Genomic DNA, 18,283 nt, shown 5'->3' with positions numbered 1-18,283 from the left:
CGAGTGCTGCCATTTGGGCTGACCTCCGCCCGAGGGTCTTCACCAAGTTAATGTCGGTAGTGGCTGCAAGTCTAAGGAGGGAAGGGATTCACGTCTACCCCTACCTGGACGATTGGTTGATCAGGGCTGTTTCTCCGGAACAAGCTCAGATCCAGCTAAATCATGTGTGCCACTTCCTTCACAGACTGGGCTTCTCCATCAATTTAAAGAAGTCACAAATGATACCATCGCAGAGACCCCAGTTCATAGGAGCGATCCTGGACACTTCCCTGGGAAAAGCCTCGCCACCAGAGGTGAGGACTCAAGATATTCTAAAGTTCCAACATGCCCAACGTCTCCCAGACTTCGACTTTTTGAGGTTGCTAGGCCTCATGGCATCCTGCATTTTCCTAGTGCCAGAGGCTCGCCTGAGAATGAGATCCCTCCAGTGGGCACTGAGGACTCAGTGGTCACAATTCTCAGGGAGAATGACAGATCTTCTTCAGGTTCCCAGCAGGGTGGCTCGAGACCTTCAGTGGTGGGCCTGTCAGGAGAACATTCTGAAAGGAGAACAGTTTTGGCAACCCTGGCCGGAGATAACAGTAGTCACGGATGCCTCACTCACGGGGTGGGGAGCCCACGCCAACGACTTGACCATCAGCGGTCGTTGGTCTCCATCGGAGTCCAGACTACATATCAACCTGTTAGAGCTGAGAGCCATCAGACTTGCGCTGAAGGCGTTCCTGCCAGCTGTACAAGGGAAGAACGTCCTGATAATGACGGACAACACGGTGGCCATGCATTACCTCAACAAAAGAGGAGGCGTAGGATCACTACCCCTGTGCAGAGAGGCGATGCAGCTCTGGTTTTGGGCAATCCAAGAAGGAATCTCTCTATTGGCAGTTCACCTAGCCGGAGAGAAGAACTTGACAGCGGACGCTCTGAGCAGGCAGAACACAGTCTCCCACGAGTGGGAGCTAGCTCAGGAAGTCCTTCAAGAGATCTTCGCCCTTTGGGGAACCCCTCAGGTAGATCTGTTCGCCACCAGCCTAAACAGGAAATGCGACCTGTTCTGCTCAAGGGAATTTCCCCCGAGAGGAGCTCTGGGAGACGCGTTCATAGTGGACTGGGAGTTTCCGCTTCTGTACGCGTTCCCACTGGTCCCTGTCATTCCTCAAATGATCAGGAGGTTGAGAAGATTCCGGAGAACCATGATCCTAATTGCCCCGGATTGGGCCAGGAGAACGTGGTACCCGGACCTTCTAGACTTGTCCATCTGCCCTCCAATTCGACTTCCACTCAGAGAGAACCTACTCTCACAGAAGGGAGGTCAGGTTCTCCATCCAGACATCAAAACCCTCAACCTTCACGCTTGGCTTCTGAAAGGCTGAGGTACAAGGATTGGGACCTTCCTGATGATGTTATGGAGGTGTTGCTTTCGGCAAGGAGGCCAGCAAGAAAGTCTTTATACCGCTGCCGTTGGAACAGATTTTGCAGCTGGTGTAGAGAACAGAATATCGACCCTTTTTCATGTGGTACACCAATGGTTTTGTCCTTCCTACTACATTTGGCAAATTCAGGCCTTCAAGGTGGCACCATTAAGGGCTATCTCGCAGCGCTATCCATCTTTAAGCGTACTGCGGAAGAACCATCCTATTTCAAATTACCCTTGGTAATACAGTTTCTAAAGGGGTTAACCAATGTTTATCCCCCAAGACCATTCCAAATTCCCCTATGGGATTTAAACTTAGTACTAACTTTCCTGATGGGTACACCTTTCGAACCTCTCCATTCTTGTTTGTTAAGATTCCTTACCCTTAAAACTGTTTTATTAATAGCACTTACATCTGCTAGAAGGGTGAGCGAATTACAAGCTCTTTCTTGTAAACCCCCTCACACAATATTTCACAAAGACAAAGTTGTCCTGCAAGTGAAGCCTAATTTCCTCCCAAAGGTGGTTTCTGAATGCCATATCACTCAGAAGATTACCCTACCATCTTTCTATCCTCCTCCTCACCCGGGGAAAGAGGAAACGAGGTTACACAGACTAGACTCTAGGAGGGCTTTAAGTTTTTACATCAGTAGACTAGCCAGGATAAGACAGGCAGACCAGCTGTTTGTAGGTTACGCAGGTCACAAGCTGGGGTTACCAATAACTAAGCAGACCATTTCCAGATGGATCATTCTAGCCATTCTGGAATGTTATAAACTGGCAGGGAAAGAGCCCCCTCAAAACCTTAGGGCTCATTCGACCAGAGGTATTGCAGCTTCATCGGCCCTCAAAAGAGGCGTGCCGGTTAAAGACATATGTGCTGCCGCTACATGGTCGTCTGTCCATACCTTTACACGTTTTTACAATTTGGATTCCTCCTCCAGTCAAGAGACTAGGTTTGGAAGGGCTGTACTGCATTCTATTCATCAATAGAAGACAGTGTGAAGTCAGTACTCCCTCCTCCGATAATAGAATACTGCTATGGGAGCCTGTCTAAGATGAGGAATACGTCGGAGGACACAATCCCTTCGAAGAACAAGTTACTTCTTACCTTGTAACGTTCTTTCGACGGGATGTTCCTCCGACGTATTCCTCATCGACCCTCCCATCCATCCCCGCAGTTCTACTTCCCTTGTTGTTGCAGTTTACGCTCCTTCAGGGTGATTAGTTAGTCCAGAAAGTATTATTGTGGGCTACAAAATGGAACTGAGCAACGGACGCTGCGCGCGGCCTTTACAGGCAGGATGACGTCGACGTCGATATGGCGGCTGTCGAGGGACATCGACTCGGAGGACGTCGACACGCAGCGCCCTCTAGAGAAAAAAATTTCCGAGGCCAGCAGAGCTGGAAGGAGATATCTAAGATGAGGAATACGTCGGAGGAACATCCCGTCGAAAGAACGTTACAAGGTAAGAAGTAACTTGTTCTTTGATGGGATGTTCCTGGTGAGCAATATGGATCGCATTGGTCCACCCAACTTCCTTGGACACATGACTGCTCAAATTGTTTCCTCCTGTTAGCAAAAATTTCTCTTTACTGCACATTTCCTTCCATCTTTATGGAATCCCCAAACATGTTGTGATATCTACATATAAATGTACTTCATCTATGATACCCATGTATAAATCTACTAAATGCCAAATGCTATATATGATTTCCCACGTGTAACTCCCTGTATCTAAGCTCCCCTTGAGTAACAGCGCCACGATGCCCATGGGCTGTTTTGTGCCCTATACAAATGTACAAAAAGAAAATGTTGCTATTTTTTAATCTGAGCCTTAAGCTTCACTATACTGGCCTATGCTCAGATGTTATGGGGAAACTGATATGTCCTTCAGGCTGTCAGTACTTGGAAACCTTGTTTCCCTTAGCCGTGTTACTATGTTACTACTTTTGGTTACTTTTGTATCACTTGTGGTAACCTTTTATCATTGTACAATGCAACCTACACTGCAGTACAATGGGGTGCACTTTTGTTTTGCCCTAGACTAACACTCAGAGGATTTTTGGTTACTCTAGGTGTGCTAAAAAGATAATCTGGTGGCCGATTATCCTTTTCCTTGCTTTTTTGCGATTTCCATTTTGCTATACCGTGTTTGCCTACCTGTCAAACATGGCCGTACCACGAGATCTTCGCCTGTTCTTTTGCCATCTTTTCCTTTAGCCTTCTTCCTGGCCTGAGAGGCCTTATAAGGACTTCCTGTGCCTGGGAAAGCAGAAGCTTTTGGCGGGCTACTTGTGGGCTTTGCGTGTATGCTGGCAGGATGTAAACTGGGTCTGTCTGACCCCAATCCACAAACTGGTTTCGGTGTGTCTGAGTGTTATGCATGAATGTTCCCTCCTGATTGGACCACTGCTGGGGTGTGTGTTTTACCTACAGCCCCTCCGCTGGCCGGCTTATTTCTAAGTTATGTTTTTCGGTTTTTGGTTTGCCCGAGATTATGGTATCTGATAGGGGATCACAGTTTACGTCATGTTTCTGGCGACATCTCACTACTTCATTGGGTGTTGATGGCCGTTATTCAAGTGCCTACCATCCGGAACCAGAGGGACAAACGGAGCGATTAAACGTTACGCTCGAACAATACCTGCGTTGTCTAACCTTGCAGCATCAAGAGTCTTTGTTGTCAGTGTTGGTGGCTGCCGAATTCCTCTACCACAACTCAGTTCATACTTCTACGGGTTCTACCCCATTCTTTGCCTTGTATGGTCAACATCCTAGGTCTCTGCCCATCGACCTCCCGTTATTGTCTGACAACCCGGCTGCCCAAGAGAGTGTTCGGGACATTACTGCTTTACTGCTCTACACAACCAGGTACATTGACATTTGAAGGAGGCACAGGAATGTGCAAAAAAGCAAGCGGACCGTCACCGTTCCCCTGCTCCCAACTACCAACTGGGAATGTCGGTTTGATTGTCCACTAAGAATCTCTGCATCCCTATGCAGAGGTGTTTGAAGCCACTATTTGTGGGTCCCTATCTTATCAAGGACGTTATCAATTCATTGGCAGTCAGGTTGGATTTACCTAAGTCTTGGAAGATTTATCCCATCTTTCACGTATCATTGTTAAAGCTTTGTTCGAATGGTACCAGACTTCCCATCCACCCTCCTCCTGTCTCTGTGCAGGGCCGCACATGGGAGCCTGAATCTAATCTGCACGCCCCAGAGTTGATGGCCCGTTTTCTTGCCTCACGGGGGGGGGGGGGGGTTTGATGCCTCATTGGGGCAGGATACTGTCAGGTATCCATCTCATTGGTCTTCTCCCACGTCACGCAAACCATCAGCAATTCCTAGTACCTCCAGGTGTTTTACTAGTTCATCCATGGCCCATGCATATTCACTCCCCACTCTCAGTAAAATACGCAGTAAAATACGTAAAACAAGAAGAAAGTTGCTCACATCACCAGCGCCTTTCTGTTCATTCGTGGTTGCCTGCACACAAACGCTCTAGGCTTCGTCGTGTTCAACGTCTTGCCGTGCAAGACGTTACAGCCGGCGTTGATTTAAGCACTGCCCCTCGCCACTAGCGTTACTTCCAAATTATTTTATCTTTAAGTCCTAACGTACTACGGATCTTGTTTACTTGACCCAGATCCATTTTTGCTTACGGATTCCCGATTGCGCAACCCTTGGCACGGCTTGGATTCTCTGTTTCTCTGACCTTGTAACGCTGAATGAACTACTGTTTTGCCTTATGTCCTGATTCCTGATTTTGCCCGGAACGTTATTGACCAGGAACGCTACCAGGATTTCTCTTTGCCTCACGTTTTGTCATCCGTTTTTTTGCTTGGAACATTACCGACTTTGTAACTCTTTTGGATCTGATTCGTCGTAACATTTGTTGGTTATTGTATTCACAGATTTTGGACATTGAAAACATTAACTTGTGTGCGCAAACTAGAGACTGCCACTAAGCACACTACAGGCGTCTGCATGCCGGCGGTGTTAGGTTTGGATTTGGAAACCTGGATTGCTACACTGCTGACTATCACTACCCCTGCTGGAAACTTCCATCATGCTCGATCCCTTATTCTTCCAAGCCTACTGTTATACCCTGTTATACCCTGGGTACGATCATTTTTGTTCACCTTCCTGTTTATGCTTAGTTTAATTACGTAGTAGTATCTTCCCATTGCCCTTACTTACAGGATCACGCCCGCTTGTTGCCTTTAATCCATAGACAACTTAAAGACACACACAAACGTGAGTTACAGTAGATTCCATTCTTATTTTTGTTGCTTTGTGAATCTCTGTGAATCCTGAAATCGTGTCTTACTTTGCTGCCAGCTGTGTCCCGGTGCGATATCCATCTTTCAGGCAATCCTCCTTCCAAATAGTCCCTTTGTACTTTTGGGAGTTTGTGGGGAAGAATTCTATACCTACACGACGTGGTCAACTGCCCATAGGCAAGAAAGTAGGAGTCCTTGTGAGGGCCCTAACAACGCTGCCGCCAGCGTACTTTCTCTTTGCTCCTCTTTGCCTTCTTTCTGCTCATCATGCCGTTTACATCTTTCATTACTTCTACTCCTGCTCCAGCCACCCGCACGCTACTGAGTTTCTCTCTTTCTTATGAAACTCACCAAGATAGGGCAGCACTGGTGAGCATGTTCTCGGGATATGTGGGTTGCGGTCAGGGTCTCACCACCTGCTCCTCAGACGCCCAAGCGACCGACACACGTCCCAGGGGAACGAGCACTGGCCTGGTCACGGCCAGCAGCTGCAGCTCGCCTCACTCTACTCTTTGGTGACACGGCTCCCTCACCATGCTGCAACCCCTCTAACACACCTGGTCAGCGTCTTAGCATCCCGCTCTCCTCCGGATCTTCCAGGCTTCTCTTGCTGCAGCCTTCTGCTCCCTTGCTTCCAGGTTCCAACCAGCAATTCCAGATCGCTCATCTTCTTTGGCAGAACCACACTTTTTATACCCTAACTGACAGTCAAGTGGAGTTCGGTGTGCATGATTAAGGTGAAGTGCCTGACCTTGCCTGACTCTATTAGTGGAAAAGCCTAGTGGTGAAATGTAGTAGGCCTCTCCCTGCCTCCCCATGTAATTCCTATGGATAATGCTTATTACTCTCGGTCGTCTCTTCCTCGTACCAGTACATGTAGGAATTGGGAAGGGGGAGATAGGGCCAGACAGAAATTGATATTTATAGGCTAAAATATTATAAAGGGATTTACAGAGGAGAGAGGGGAATCCCCTGGCCCTGTTTTTATATTGCAGGGGTTATTTTCCCTTTTTTAGGTCACTCCTTACCCCTGGCATCCTGTTATGAAAGCACTGGTCTTGACAGTACCCCCTATGGTCTGAAATAGGGGAAGACAAATAGGTGTTAAGGTCAAAGCTATGTGTGTGTCTCCTCTGACCCTTCTTGTCTGTTTTTGTTCTGGTACGATATTTCCACCTCCCTTTTGGATCAGGGACAATGGGACCTGCATATCCCATGAAGGTTTCCGGGACTTCTTCCTTCTCACCTACCATCCCGTTGGGATACCGCGTCTGAACTGGGGCATTCCCCTGGGTTCAATCCCAGACTCCCCTACCCAGGTGATCCTCCCTCGCTCGTCCACCCCCAGGGTTGGGATCCAAAAGTGATGGCTCTCCCCTGGCCACCTGAATAGAGGATTCTCTAGGTCTACATGGTCTCACAACTGCCTGGCACACGTATGGTGATTCACTACTTACTCAGACACCTCATGGATGCTTACTTCTGTAACGGTTTATGTGCTGGTCCCTCTTGTGACTATTCCAAAGCTATTCAACACATGCAAGCACCCCAGGGCATGCCCCTAGACAACGCGACACTAATGGGAAAAGGACATAAGGTCTCAGCTGCAATCCCATTTGCAGTCTTTAAATGTCCGTAATACTGGTGCCATCCAACATCAGGCATACACATAAATAGCCGATAACATAAATGCAGATTTACGCCAAGCAGAAGAAGGAAGAAATCTGCTGAGGCACATGGGTGCCTTCACGGATGAGGTTCAGACAGGGTGATGGAGCCAAGTGTGACTTGGATAACAATAAGTCAATAAAATGTCATTGTTTTCATGTGTTATAGATTTTCACACCATTGCTTTCTTTTCAGGTGGAGTCTGTACTGAGAAAGGGACTTACTCTATTAACGTGGTCTTCGTTGACACTAGATAAATTCTTTAAACAAGTAGAGACGGCACTGAACATGCTACAAGAAATTGTAAAAAAGGTACACGATTACAAACATCAATTATTATTGCATGGATTTTATGTTTATAATTTGAACATGAGTTTACAATTGATAATATGACTATCGTTAACAGTGTTGTTTATTTTATGATAATGTGGTGAGTATGCCACAGAAATGAAAGAAATAAAAATTGCAGTTAGTTCCCTCTACACATCAATGTGGTAGGATAATAATCAGTGTTGTGTTATTCTCTAACAATGCAAATATAATGCAAATCTGTCATGAGATCTTGATGATATTCATAAATTATGATTTGGCCCAGCTTTTCCCCTAATGGTTTTTATTTGCAAACATATTCCATCCTCGAAGAGGCACTGAAACTGCCATTCTGTCTTTCAGCTTTATTAAAGCAATGGATTTAGACAAAGCAAAGGCACTGATATTGTTGGTCATTTTCCTAAGCATGTATTTAGCACACAGGAACAAGCCACTGTGACCACATCAGTCCTCTTTAGACACACACAGAATTATATATATATATATATATATATATATATATATATATATATATATATATATATATATATATATATATATATATATATATATATATATATATATATGTATATATATATATGTGTGTCTAAATATATAAATATATATATATGTATTGGATGTGATCAGGTGACATGTTCGTTGCCAAACGCGTTATGCTGCCAAACCTTCGGGTTCCACTGCTTGTGGGAACGCCATATGTCATATTAATATTGCTTTTAAGTTGTCTTGGATGCACAAGTAAAAGCTATATTTCTTCCTCGTTTGGACTCCAATTCCTGTTCAAGCACTACTGTGACTCCTGTTATTTTCGCAGCAGTATCCATTACTTGGCCTGCGGTAGCGGCCATGTTAGTTAGGGTTAAGTTGCTTAACCCATAGGAAGAGCACTTTTTTGGCGGCTTATAACTTCGCTCCTCCTGGACGAATCCACACCAAACCTTCCCAAAAAAGTATTTGGCCCACTCTGAATTTTTTTGCAAAGTTTGGTGAGGTTTGATGAAGGGGGGGGCAAAGTTATAGGGGGGTCCCAAAATTTATTTTTTTCCCATAGACTGAATGGATAATTTTTTTTGCGCATGCCTACAGCCCAAACCACTGGATGGATTTTCACCAAATTTGCGGCAGGAGCGATGGCTTGGTCCCGAAAGCATGCTTTTGTAAATTTGGTGAAAATCCATACAGTGTTTATTTATAAAACAATGAAAAAGTAGGTGTAAAAAAATGAGTGATATCTATGTCCCCTCCGCGAACACACTTCCCTGTTCGTTCAGAGGACAGGACACCAATTGGAGAATCGGCTTGCGTCGTGTCGGCGGACATATGACGTGTTCGCTGATTGGTTGGGGTGAAGCGTGAGGTGCGTCACATTCTTTCGATGTGCGCGCCATATTGCTTCTGCGGAAATCCACGAACAGCGCGGCGTGGAAGTAAGCATAAATCCAATTTTGGGGAGTGTGTTGGTGTGTAGGAGGGCTTGGGGAGGGTGGGGGAGTAAGAGATGGGTCAAATGATGTATTTACTTAGGTGGGAGAAGGCTGTGATGTGTTTGCGGTTTCCACGGTCACCGCATTTGTCCACGGACTGGGCGCGCTACTGACTATTTTACTTTAAAATTATCTTGGTTTTGGGTCGTTAGTAGAGCATTGGGTGAAGAGGGTATGTATTGAAGAGTTTGTGTGTGGGTTGTAATTATTATTTTAAAATGTTAATTGAAGTGGATAGGATTTGAGGTGGATGTGTTATGTGTTTTGGTTGTGGTCATTTGGTAGATGTTTGCTTATATGGGTGTGTTATGCTGCGGTGGTTGTGGCCAGGGCCTAGAGTGTTGAGTGCATGGCCGAAGGCTGTAGGCCGTAGGCAATGCACCCAAGACTCTAGGCCCTGGCCACAACCACAGCAGCATAAATCTACAATGCTACCAAACATTTTGATTGTGGTATGTGGGCTGCTTAGGGGAAATGTTTTCAAAAATGTGAGTACTAATTGGCAGTGGTGTAATAGTGTTTATAGGATAGTGAGATGATGTGTGTTAATTTGTTTGTTGGATTGTGTTCAGATTGTTGGTATTGAAGACTGTAGGCATGTTGGGTTCTATTTATTGGTGAGGTGTTTGTTTGCATGGCTGTGTTATGTTGTGGTGTTTGTGAGTCTAATTATTATATACTTACTGTTTCCTTTGTTAAGATAACCATGGAAGCAAACATTTTGGATTGTGGTCTATGGTCAAGTGTTTGCTTGAATAGGTGTGTTATGCTGTGCTGTTTGTGAGTCCAATCATTATATACTTACAGTTTCACTTTTTGTGGTTGTATGCTGTTTCTCAGGACATGGGTAGTTGGAGCAGACATTTTTTTTAATCACTATGACAAAAGAAAGAAAATACATGTTTGTGTAGGCAGTTTATAAAGAGTGTTGCATTGCATAGTAGACATTTCTGTATTTTGTCAACCCTCATAGTTAGTACTTTAGAAGTACTATAGTTCAAACCAGTGTGCTGTGCAATTTGCTCAGTTCCCGTGTTTGTTCATTAAATCATTGGGTCTGTGGTAAAAAAAATCCATGCTGTATTAAAAAAAAAACATTTCTATGTTGTGGTATAATATATTTCTTTCATTGATTTCAGTAGGAGGAATTGAATAGGTGTATGGTTTTTGATTTGTAAGTGGTGGTAGTATTGTTGCAATTAGATAGCAGTTGGTGTATTCTATTTGTTTATTTCTTTTTCTATTTTATATCTATCTGTTAGCTTGTTGCAGATTTTTGGGGCAGTTAGATACCTGTTGGCGTATTCTAACAGTTTACTTCTTGTTTTATTTTAGTGCTATTTATTTATCTGTTTGCTTGTTGTAGAATATTGGGGCAGTTAGATAGCTGTTGGCGTATTCTAACTGTTTATTACTTGTTTCATTTTAGTGGTATTAATTTATCTATTTGCTTGTTGCAGAATCTTGGGGCAGTTAGATAACTGTTGGCGTATTCTGTTTATTTCTTGTTTCATTTTAGTGGTATTCATTTATCTGTTTGCTTGTTGACTAATCTTGGGGCAGTTAGATACCTGTTAGTGTATTCTAACTGTGCTTAGTTTTGAAGTTGAGGTTTTGTTTATATTCATACACAGATTATGGTCCTCATTACGACTTTGGAAGTAGCCATGGCACAATTAGCGCCATGGCTGCCTCCAAAATCGTGTCCGGGTCTGACCTGGTGGAGTGGGGATTTACCGGGACATTCCGCCCTTGGCGCACCCGGTAAATCCCCATTCCAAATGCCATTCCCCATTCCCATTTCAGCCCCCCTAGGGCTCAATGGGAATGGTAAAGGCGCTAATTACGGGCCTGCTAATGGCTGGCCCGTAATTAGCAGCCTGGTCCCCTAACGGGACCCGTAAGGGACGTGTGGTCTGACCTTGGAATTGGGCAGTAAGGGATTACCGGCACCGATAAGGGACCTTGGAATTGGGCAGTAAGGGATTACCGGCACTGATCTCCTTACCGTTGCCCGGTATCCCTTACCGCCCACCTCGTAATGAGGCCCTATGTATTAAATTATGGTTTGAAGAATATTAAGTAAGCGTTCACAAGATTTGCTGGTAATCACTGTTTTACAGTAATGGTAGTATCATTACATTCAAACCATCCACAATTCTTTTTTATATATGCAGTGTAATGAACTGCATTGGTTGTGGCACCTGTGTAGTAGATTATACCTATTGTTGTGAAGGTTTTCTTACCAAGTGATACTTGACCATGTGTTAATCCAGTCAATGTACAGTTGTTATTGGTACCATCTTTATTGTAACGTAAAAGCATTACTATTACATATTTACTATGTGTCTGTATTTGTAAGGTAGAGTGATTATCTGAATTGCAGGTAGTACATAATCTGCTATGGTTTCCATTTTGTAAAAGTTGCGGAAATGGAATGGATTCACAGTTAGGCATGGATACATATACAAAGCGTTCATTAGGAACTTCTTCTTGACATGGCTGTAAAGAGTGCATCTATGTTTCCACATGTATGAAATATGAAAGATTTCATTTATAGGTATGTTTTTGTTTTCTAGTACTTGTAGTAAGTACAGTAGGAATTCTTGTGGTTCTTCTTGTCTGTTTATAGTGAATGTGACCATTCCAGCACAGTAGTCCAATTCCTACCTTATTTCAGAAACACTGTAAGTGTTGTCAGGATTGTTGGTTGCATTTCTATGAAGGACTAACATTTGCAAACACAATTGATCTGTCCCGCATAAGTAAATGTTGTCAATAATTGGTGGCAATTGGAATTGAATATTGATTGCTACATTTGCGTAGCAATTTACACCAGATGTATTAGACAATTTGAATGAACCTGACAGTTCTGTGTCCAAGTCATTAGTTCGGAGTGCGCGTTCTTTCTTTGACGAGGTAGTTGACTTTGTTTCAGCACGACATTCTTCTTTGGTTGTGGTTCTTGATGAAGTAGTAGCTTCTTTTAATTTCTTTGGAGGAATTGCTGTGTGATCCTGCATAATTTGAGAGTGAAGTAGTTTTCTTTTACAAAGTTTTGCTTTTTGTGGAACAGGGTAGGTTTTTAGATGGGAGGTGTATGGTGAACATAGTCTATTATATTCTACAATGCAAGGAATATCAGCATTTACTTTACTTGTATCAAAGTTGATAAGAAATAGTCCGTCAAGTGTACGTAAGCGTTATAGTGCTACATAGCTCATGCCTTCTTTAAACACTGTGCTACCAATATCTATCAATGCTTTATCTAGGGTAAGACCTTGTGATTTGTGAATGGTGACTGCGTATGCTAGAGTGAGAGAAAATTGTTCTCTGCGCACATACATGTATTTGAAAAGAAGGAAGCGGACTGTTGAGCGTCCTATCCTTTTAACTTCTGATAGTTTGTCAAAGAGAATATTGACAAACTGAATGTTGTTATCACGTGGGTATGTTTGAAAGCCAACAACTGTACCAAGTGCTCCATTGACTAGTTGTTGGTCCACGTCAAGGTTACGTTTAAGCATTACTCTACAGTATAAAGATAATTTTTATATTTCATCCAAACCAGCTGTGTTAGAGATATCATTTTCGGTATCCAGTTATTTTTTCGAAAACATATTTTAGAAACACCATTTTCGTGAATTTTTTTTTCTAATGTATTCTTTTTTATTTTATGTTTTTTTTTGTTTTGTAAGTTAAAAAAAATTGTTAAAAAAGAGAGTTTGGTGGGAACCCCATTTCAAAAATAAAATAAAAAAAACAAACATTAAAAAAAAATGATCAGAAAAATTGTGTCTAGAAAATGGCATTCGAAAATATGCCTTCAAAAGAAGTCACTATAAACCATCATTTTCTAAGGTATTTAGCTTTGTTGTGGCTTGTTGACACATGGGTAGTGTCATACCATGTACGTCCAGTTTGTCTGTGGAACATATTTCCATAGAGTGCATGGATGTGCCTGGTTTTCAATATAGATTGTGCTTCTTGAGACGGCAGGCTGACGCATGTATTCAGTTAATTCTTTGTATTCGAAATGTTGCCAAAGGTTGACATTTCCTATGCTGCCAATAATTTTACGGCATAGTTTGTGCCCTAAGGTTCTAAAAATAGGTTAACCTTTAACCGGTGTTAATTGAAGAAGATCTTTGAAAAATATAATGTATTTTCCTCCAAAGAGTTCTTCATAGTCTGTTTTCAGGACCTCTTATAATCTGAGGTGAATCAAGGCTAACATTAGATTGGAAACCATGCTTACTTCATCTATTAGCAGCATTTTCATTTGTTTAGCTGTTCCATTGCAGCTTCTGGAGAAAGTTTGTAATAGTCTATTTTGTTTTGGTGTTCTACTGGAAGGAGTAGTAATCGATGTAAAGTGACACTGCCTATGTTGTAGGCAGCTAAACATGTGGGGGCAGTTACAACAGCTGACAGTTTTTTGTTTGTCAATTGTTGGAGGAACTTGCTGATGATTTTAATTAAGAACGTTTTGCCTGTATCAGCTTGACCACTTACATATAGCAGTATAGGTTTGTAGTCTTGGCAGGTACAATTTTTTGTTTCATGCTGCACACCATGTTCAATTTGTTTTGTTATTTCTTGAAAAATGGTACGCTGCTCATTGTTTAGTTGTGATTTTAGTACAGCAAAGTCTTCTGTAGATTGCTCTTACTAACACATGGTGTTTTCTACTTCTGCCATGGCTACTTCTGCCTAATTTGCTATTAGTGGCTGTCCAGGTGGTTCTTGGCTTCCTGTTACAGAAGGTTGACTACTGTCAGGAGTGTCCACATCTAGTTGCACCTGGAGTTCTTCTTCTTGTTCATTGTGGAACATTGTTTTGTACTTGTACTGTGCAAAGTTTACGTCTGTTATAGTGCTTTCATTTGCTTTGAAAGCGTCTTCATAGGAGTCATAGGTATCTAGTAAATCTTCTTCTTTTCTCCATGGTTTAAAAAGTTGTAGCAGGGACATGTAATACAGTTCTTTATGTTGAGGACAATAACAATTTGATGTGATTAATTAAGCTTCGTTTGGTAAGTTTCACTAAGCTGCCTTCACAATTTTACACTCTGTATCTACCTTTCTTCTCATCTGGTTTAATATTATTTTTGGATGTGAAGTTTTGGGCTATGTGGTATAGACACATGGTTTCCAAAGTGGTACTCCTGTTTGGGTAGTATGTGTCTAGTAAATTGTTTTTCAAAATGTCTTGGCTGTTGGGATAATTTTTGGCTATTGTTTCTATGTCTTCATATGATTTCAGAACTCTTTTTCTAGATTTAGCAGGACCAAGGTTTAGCCATACTATATTTTCAGATTTTCCATACAAGGCAGTACCGGTTAAACAGCCTGCTACTTCATAGCAGCCACATTCTGTATGGGAGAGCATTTTTATGCCTAAGCTGTACAACTTCTGTGATAGTGTTTTGTCGGATGATATGTCATCCCAGAGGTCTTGGAGCTCTGTTTTTTCTGCTTAGCTTAAGTAGCCTGTAAAATATTGCACAACTGCAGTGGAATTGTCTGCAATGTACTGCACATATATATTTGCATTCCATAGATGGGCATGATTGCATTGTAATCATTGATGTATTTTGATCCTTCTGTTCTTTTTTATGTACTATGTGTTTTTAGTTGATTTACCTTTGACACTATGTCTAACTGAAGACATGAAGTTGTTTACTTGACCTCTTGTCACGCTCACCTGATTCCCACGGAGGCGCAGGTCTGGCTTCGAGTGCTGATGCTTCTTCTATGGTGAAGCGCAGGACTCTGAAGATGGACTCACTGGCTCGCAGGAATATTCCCCTGTGCGTGAAAAGGGAGTATTACCTACTGACGGAATAATGCTCAAGCCTCCCACTCCCTTCCAGCCCTCCACGAAACCCTTCCTCGATTCCCCGTGAAGTCTCACCTTAGAGTCTGGAAGGATGAGTTCTCCATCCTGCTTCTGATGCAGGGGCGCGTTGAAACCCAGTTACTTCACTGGATTGAGGTTTGATGGGAGTTCAAATAAGCTTGACTATTCAGGTAAGGCGCTGTAAGAGTTCTGTAGCAAGTTCAAAAGTTCAAGCCTTATAATAATGTTCATTGTCTTATTGCAGCAAGCGCTAATCGCTTATGTCTTTTTTCCCCTTAGGGGCCGGGGTTCGGAATGCCGGAGATATGGCGCCGACCCGAAGTGAAACATGCAGTTCCAGTAAATGACAGGTAAGTTCTGGATGAGCGTTCGGGTAATGTCTTTGCATTCGCTCATTCAATGTCTTTGGGGGTCATTACGACCCAGGCGCTAATTGCGCCAACATTACCACCATGGTGTAAACTACGTTTACACCATGGTGGATGGCGGATTTACCGCCCCATTCCAAGGTGAGTGGGGCGGTAAATCCCCATTTCCCATTTACCCTTCCCCATTCCCATTTCTGCCCCATAGGGCATAATGGGAGTGGGGAAGGCGCTAATTACGCCACCGTAAATTACGGTGGCGTAATTAGCATCATGGCAGGTTAGCGCCATGGATTTTAACGGCTGCTAAAAGCAGCCGTTAAAATCAGAATCAGGCGTTAAGGGTTAACGACAGCATTAACCCTTAACGCCTGGGTCGTAATGAGGCCCTTTGTCTTTTTTCCCCATAGGGGCCGGGGTCCGGAATGCCAGGAAGAAGCAGGACCCGAAATGAAATGGGAATGACCCAACAGGTAAGTCTTAGAAGGAAACTGAGCTTTTCCTATTCCCTTCCTTCTCTCACCTTGTGTTCTTATCTTTTTCTCTCTAGGCTCTGGGAAGTGGCTGCGGATCCAGATGATCGCTGCTGAAGATGGCCCAGGAAAGGTGAGTGAAATGCAGCGCTGCAGCGATCGAAGCAAAATGCTTTTAAAATGATGTCTTCCCTTTCAGGATCGTCGGTGTGAAGTCTCCGTGATGCAGCTTTAGCAGGTAAGGTCTTCTTTCTCTCCAATTCTCTCTTAGCAGGTGACCCAGGATGCTGGCAGGCGTGGCTGAAGTCCAGATGCAGGAGCTGACACGGTGAGCGTCCAGCTGCGAGGAGCAGAACAACGCAAAGCGTGAGTTGCTGATCGGGCGTGGTTTAAATAGCTTTGGAAGAAGTTCCAGGTATGTATCCTTCCACCGATCAGGTATGTATCCTTCCCCGACCACACCCAGGGGAAAGTAGGTCCACAGGTAAAGTAGTTCCATTCAGGCCTCAAGAGGGCCTGGATGTAGCAGCATGGTCTGCATCAGGTAAGTGCACCTTAAAACACTTGAACACATGTCTAGCTTTATGAGCCTGGCGCCTAAGGCGCCAGGACTGTGTCCAAAGAGCCCCAGCTTGGGCCCGCTGGCACTTCCCTGGGGGAAATGATGTCTGCCTCTGGGGTTGCTGGGTCGGACCTGGCTCCTTGGAGGTAGGCATCATGACAGTACCCCCCCTCAAGGCCCCTCCCAAGGTTGTTCCCTCCGGGGGTTTTGGCTTGTTCGGAAATCTCCGGTGGAACCTTTGTATTAATCGAGGTGCGTGAACATGTTTACTAGGCTCCCACGATCTCTCCTGAGGTCCATATCCCTTCCAGTCAACAAGATAGAAGAGTTTGGACTTTAACACCTTGGAGTCTAAAATGTCTTTAACTTCGAATTCTAATTCCCCTTCAATTTGAACTGGGTCTGGAGGCTTGGACAGTCGGGTCCCTGGTTGTACTGGCTTCAAAAGTGATGCATGAAAAACTGGATGAATACGCATGTTAGACGGAAAATCCAGTTTAAAGGCCACAGGATTGATTATAGCCTTGATGGGATAAGGTCCTATGAATCTGGGATTGAAAGTTCGCGGGCCCTTGAGGGGTAAATGTTTCATTGCTAGCCATACCTGATCTCCTACTTGGTAAAGAGGAGTTTTAGTTCGGTGCAAATCAGCGTTTTCTTTATACTTTTTCTTGGCTTGCTGTAAATGAGTTGCAGCTTCTTTGAAGGCTTGGGTTATTGTGGAATGCAGATGATTTACTGCGGGCATTTCCAGGGTCAGAGGTGGATCTAGATCAGAGGTCTGTTGATGGTGACCATACAAAGTATAAAAAGGAGTTTGTCCGGTTCCAGAATGCACTGAATTGTTGTATGCATATTCTGCGATCCAAAGGATGTCTTTCCAATTTAACTCGGGTTGGTGTAACATGCACCGAAAATATTGCCCGAGAGTCTGATTGGTTCTCTCGGTTTGTCCGTCGGTCTGGGGGTGGTGGCTGGTGGATAGCCGCACATCTATTTGTGCTAGTTGGCAACACTTCTTCCAAAAATGGGAGATAAATTGACTTCCACGATCCGAGACTAATATGGAAGGGAAACCATGTATGCAAACTATATTCTCCAGAAATTCCTTGGTCAAGGTGGAAGCTGAAGGCAACCTTTTAAAGGGATAAAGTGGGCCATTTTGGAGAATAGATCCACAATTACAAGGATAGTGTTGTAACCAGCACAAGGAGGCAGGTCAGTTATAAAGTCCATTGACAAGGTGTGCCATGGCGCCGGTGGAATATCCAAGGGTTGAAGTAGGCCGGCTGGCCTTTTCTTTTGACCCTTGTTTTGGGCGCAAATTCCGCAAGACAAAACAAAAGACTTTATGTCTTTTCTCCAAGAAGGCCACCAGAAGTGGCGTTTGATTTTTTCCTCCGTTTTAGCGATACCAGGGTGTCCTTCCATTAATGATTCATGATGATGGGCAATAACAAGTTCTTGCAATTCTTTACTAGGCAGAAACAACCGCTCCTGGAAGTAGGGTAAGTCATCCTTAACAGTGTAATGAGGACCCTTTTGACTCTATTCCAGTAAGGCGGAAGAGTCTAGAAGTTGTTTTACTTGCGTTTGGATGTCCTCAATAGTTTGCAATGAAGTTAGGCCTAAGATTCTTTGTTCTGGTATGATTGGCACAGGTTCTAAACTCGAATTGGGTTCTTCCATGTCAATCCGGGATAAGGTGTCCGCTTTACCATTCTTGCAGCCAGGGCGATAGGTAATTACAAAATCAAATTCCGCAAAGAATAGAGCCCATCGGAGTTGTCATGAAGATTGAGCCTTGGCCGTCTTTAAATACTGTAAATTTCTGTGG

The 18,283-nt window shown here is 43.6% G+C and overlaps 1 protein-coding gene across 1 annotated transcript in view; it reads left to right on the top strand.

Moving 5' to 3' along the window:
• DNAH8 (dynein axonemal heavy chain 8) overlaps nt 1-18,283 on the top strand; it is an 8,835,797-nt gene that overhangs the window by 2,664,089 nt on the left and 6,153,425 nt on the right. Inside the window, exon 20 of the mRNA XM_069608756.1 lies at nt 7,565-7,681. Coding sequence (XP_069464857.1) covers nt 7,565-7,681 — 117 coding nt within the window. The remainder of the gene's footprint in view (nt 1-7,564; nt 7,682-18,283) is intronic.

Source organism: Ambystoma mexicanum, chromosome 4q (genome assembly GCF_040938575.1).
Source record: "Ambystoma mexicanum isolate Mex_15411 chromosome 4q, UKY_AmexF1_1, whole genome shotgun sequence".
Classification (NCBI taxonomy): domain Eukaryota; kingdom Metazoa; phylum Chordata; class Amphibia; order Caudata; family Ambystomatidae; genus Ambystoma; species Ambystoma mexicanum.
The sequence above is the reverse complement of the archived record's forward strand: the minus strand, read 5'-3'. Positions and strand labels throughout refer to the sequence as shown.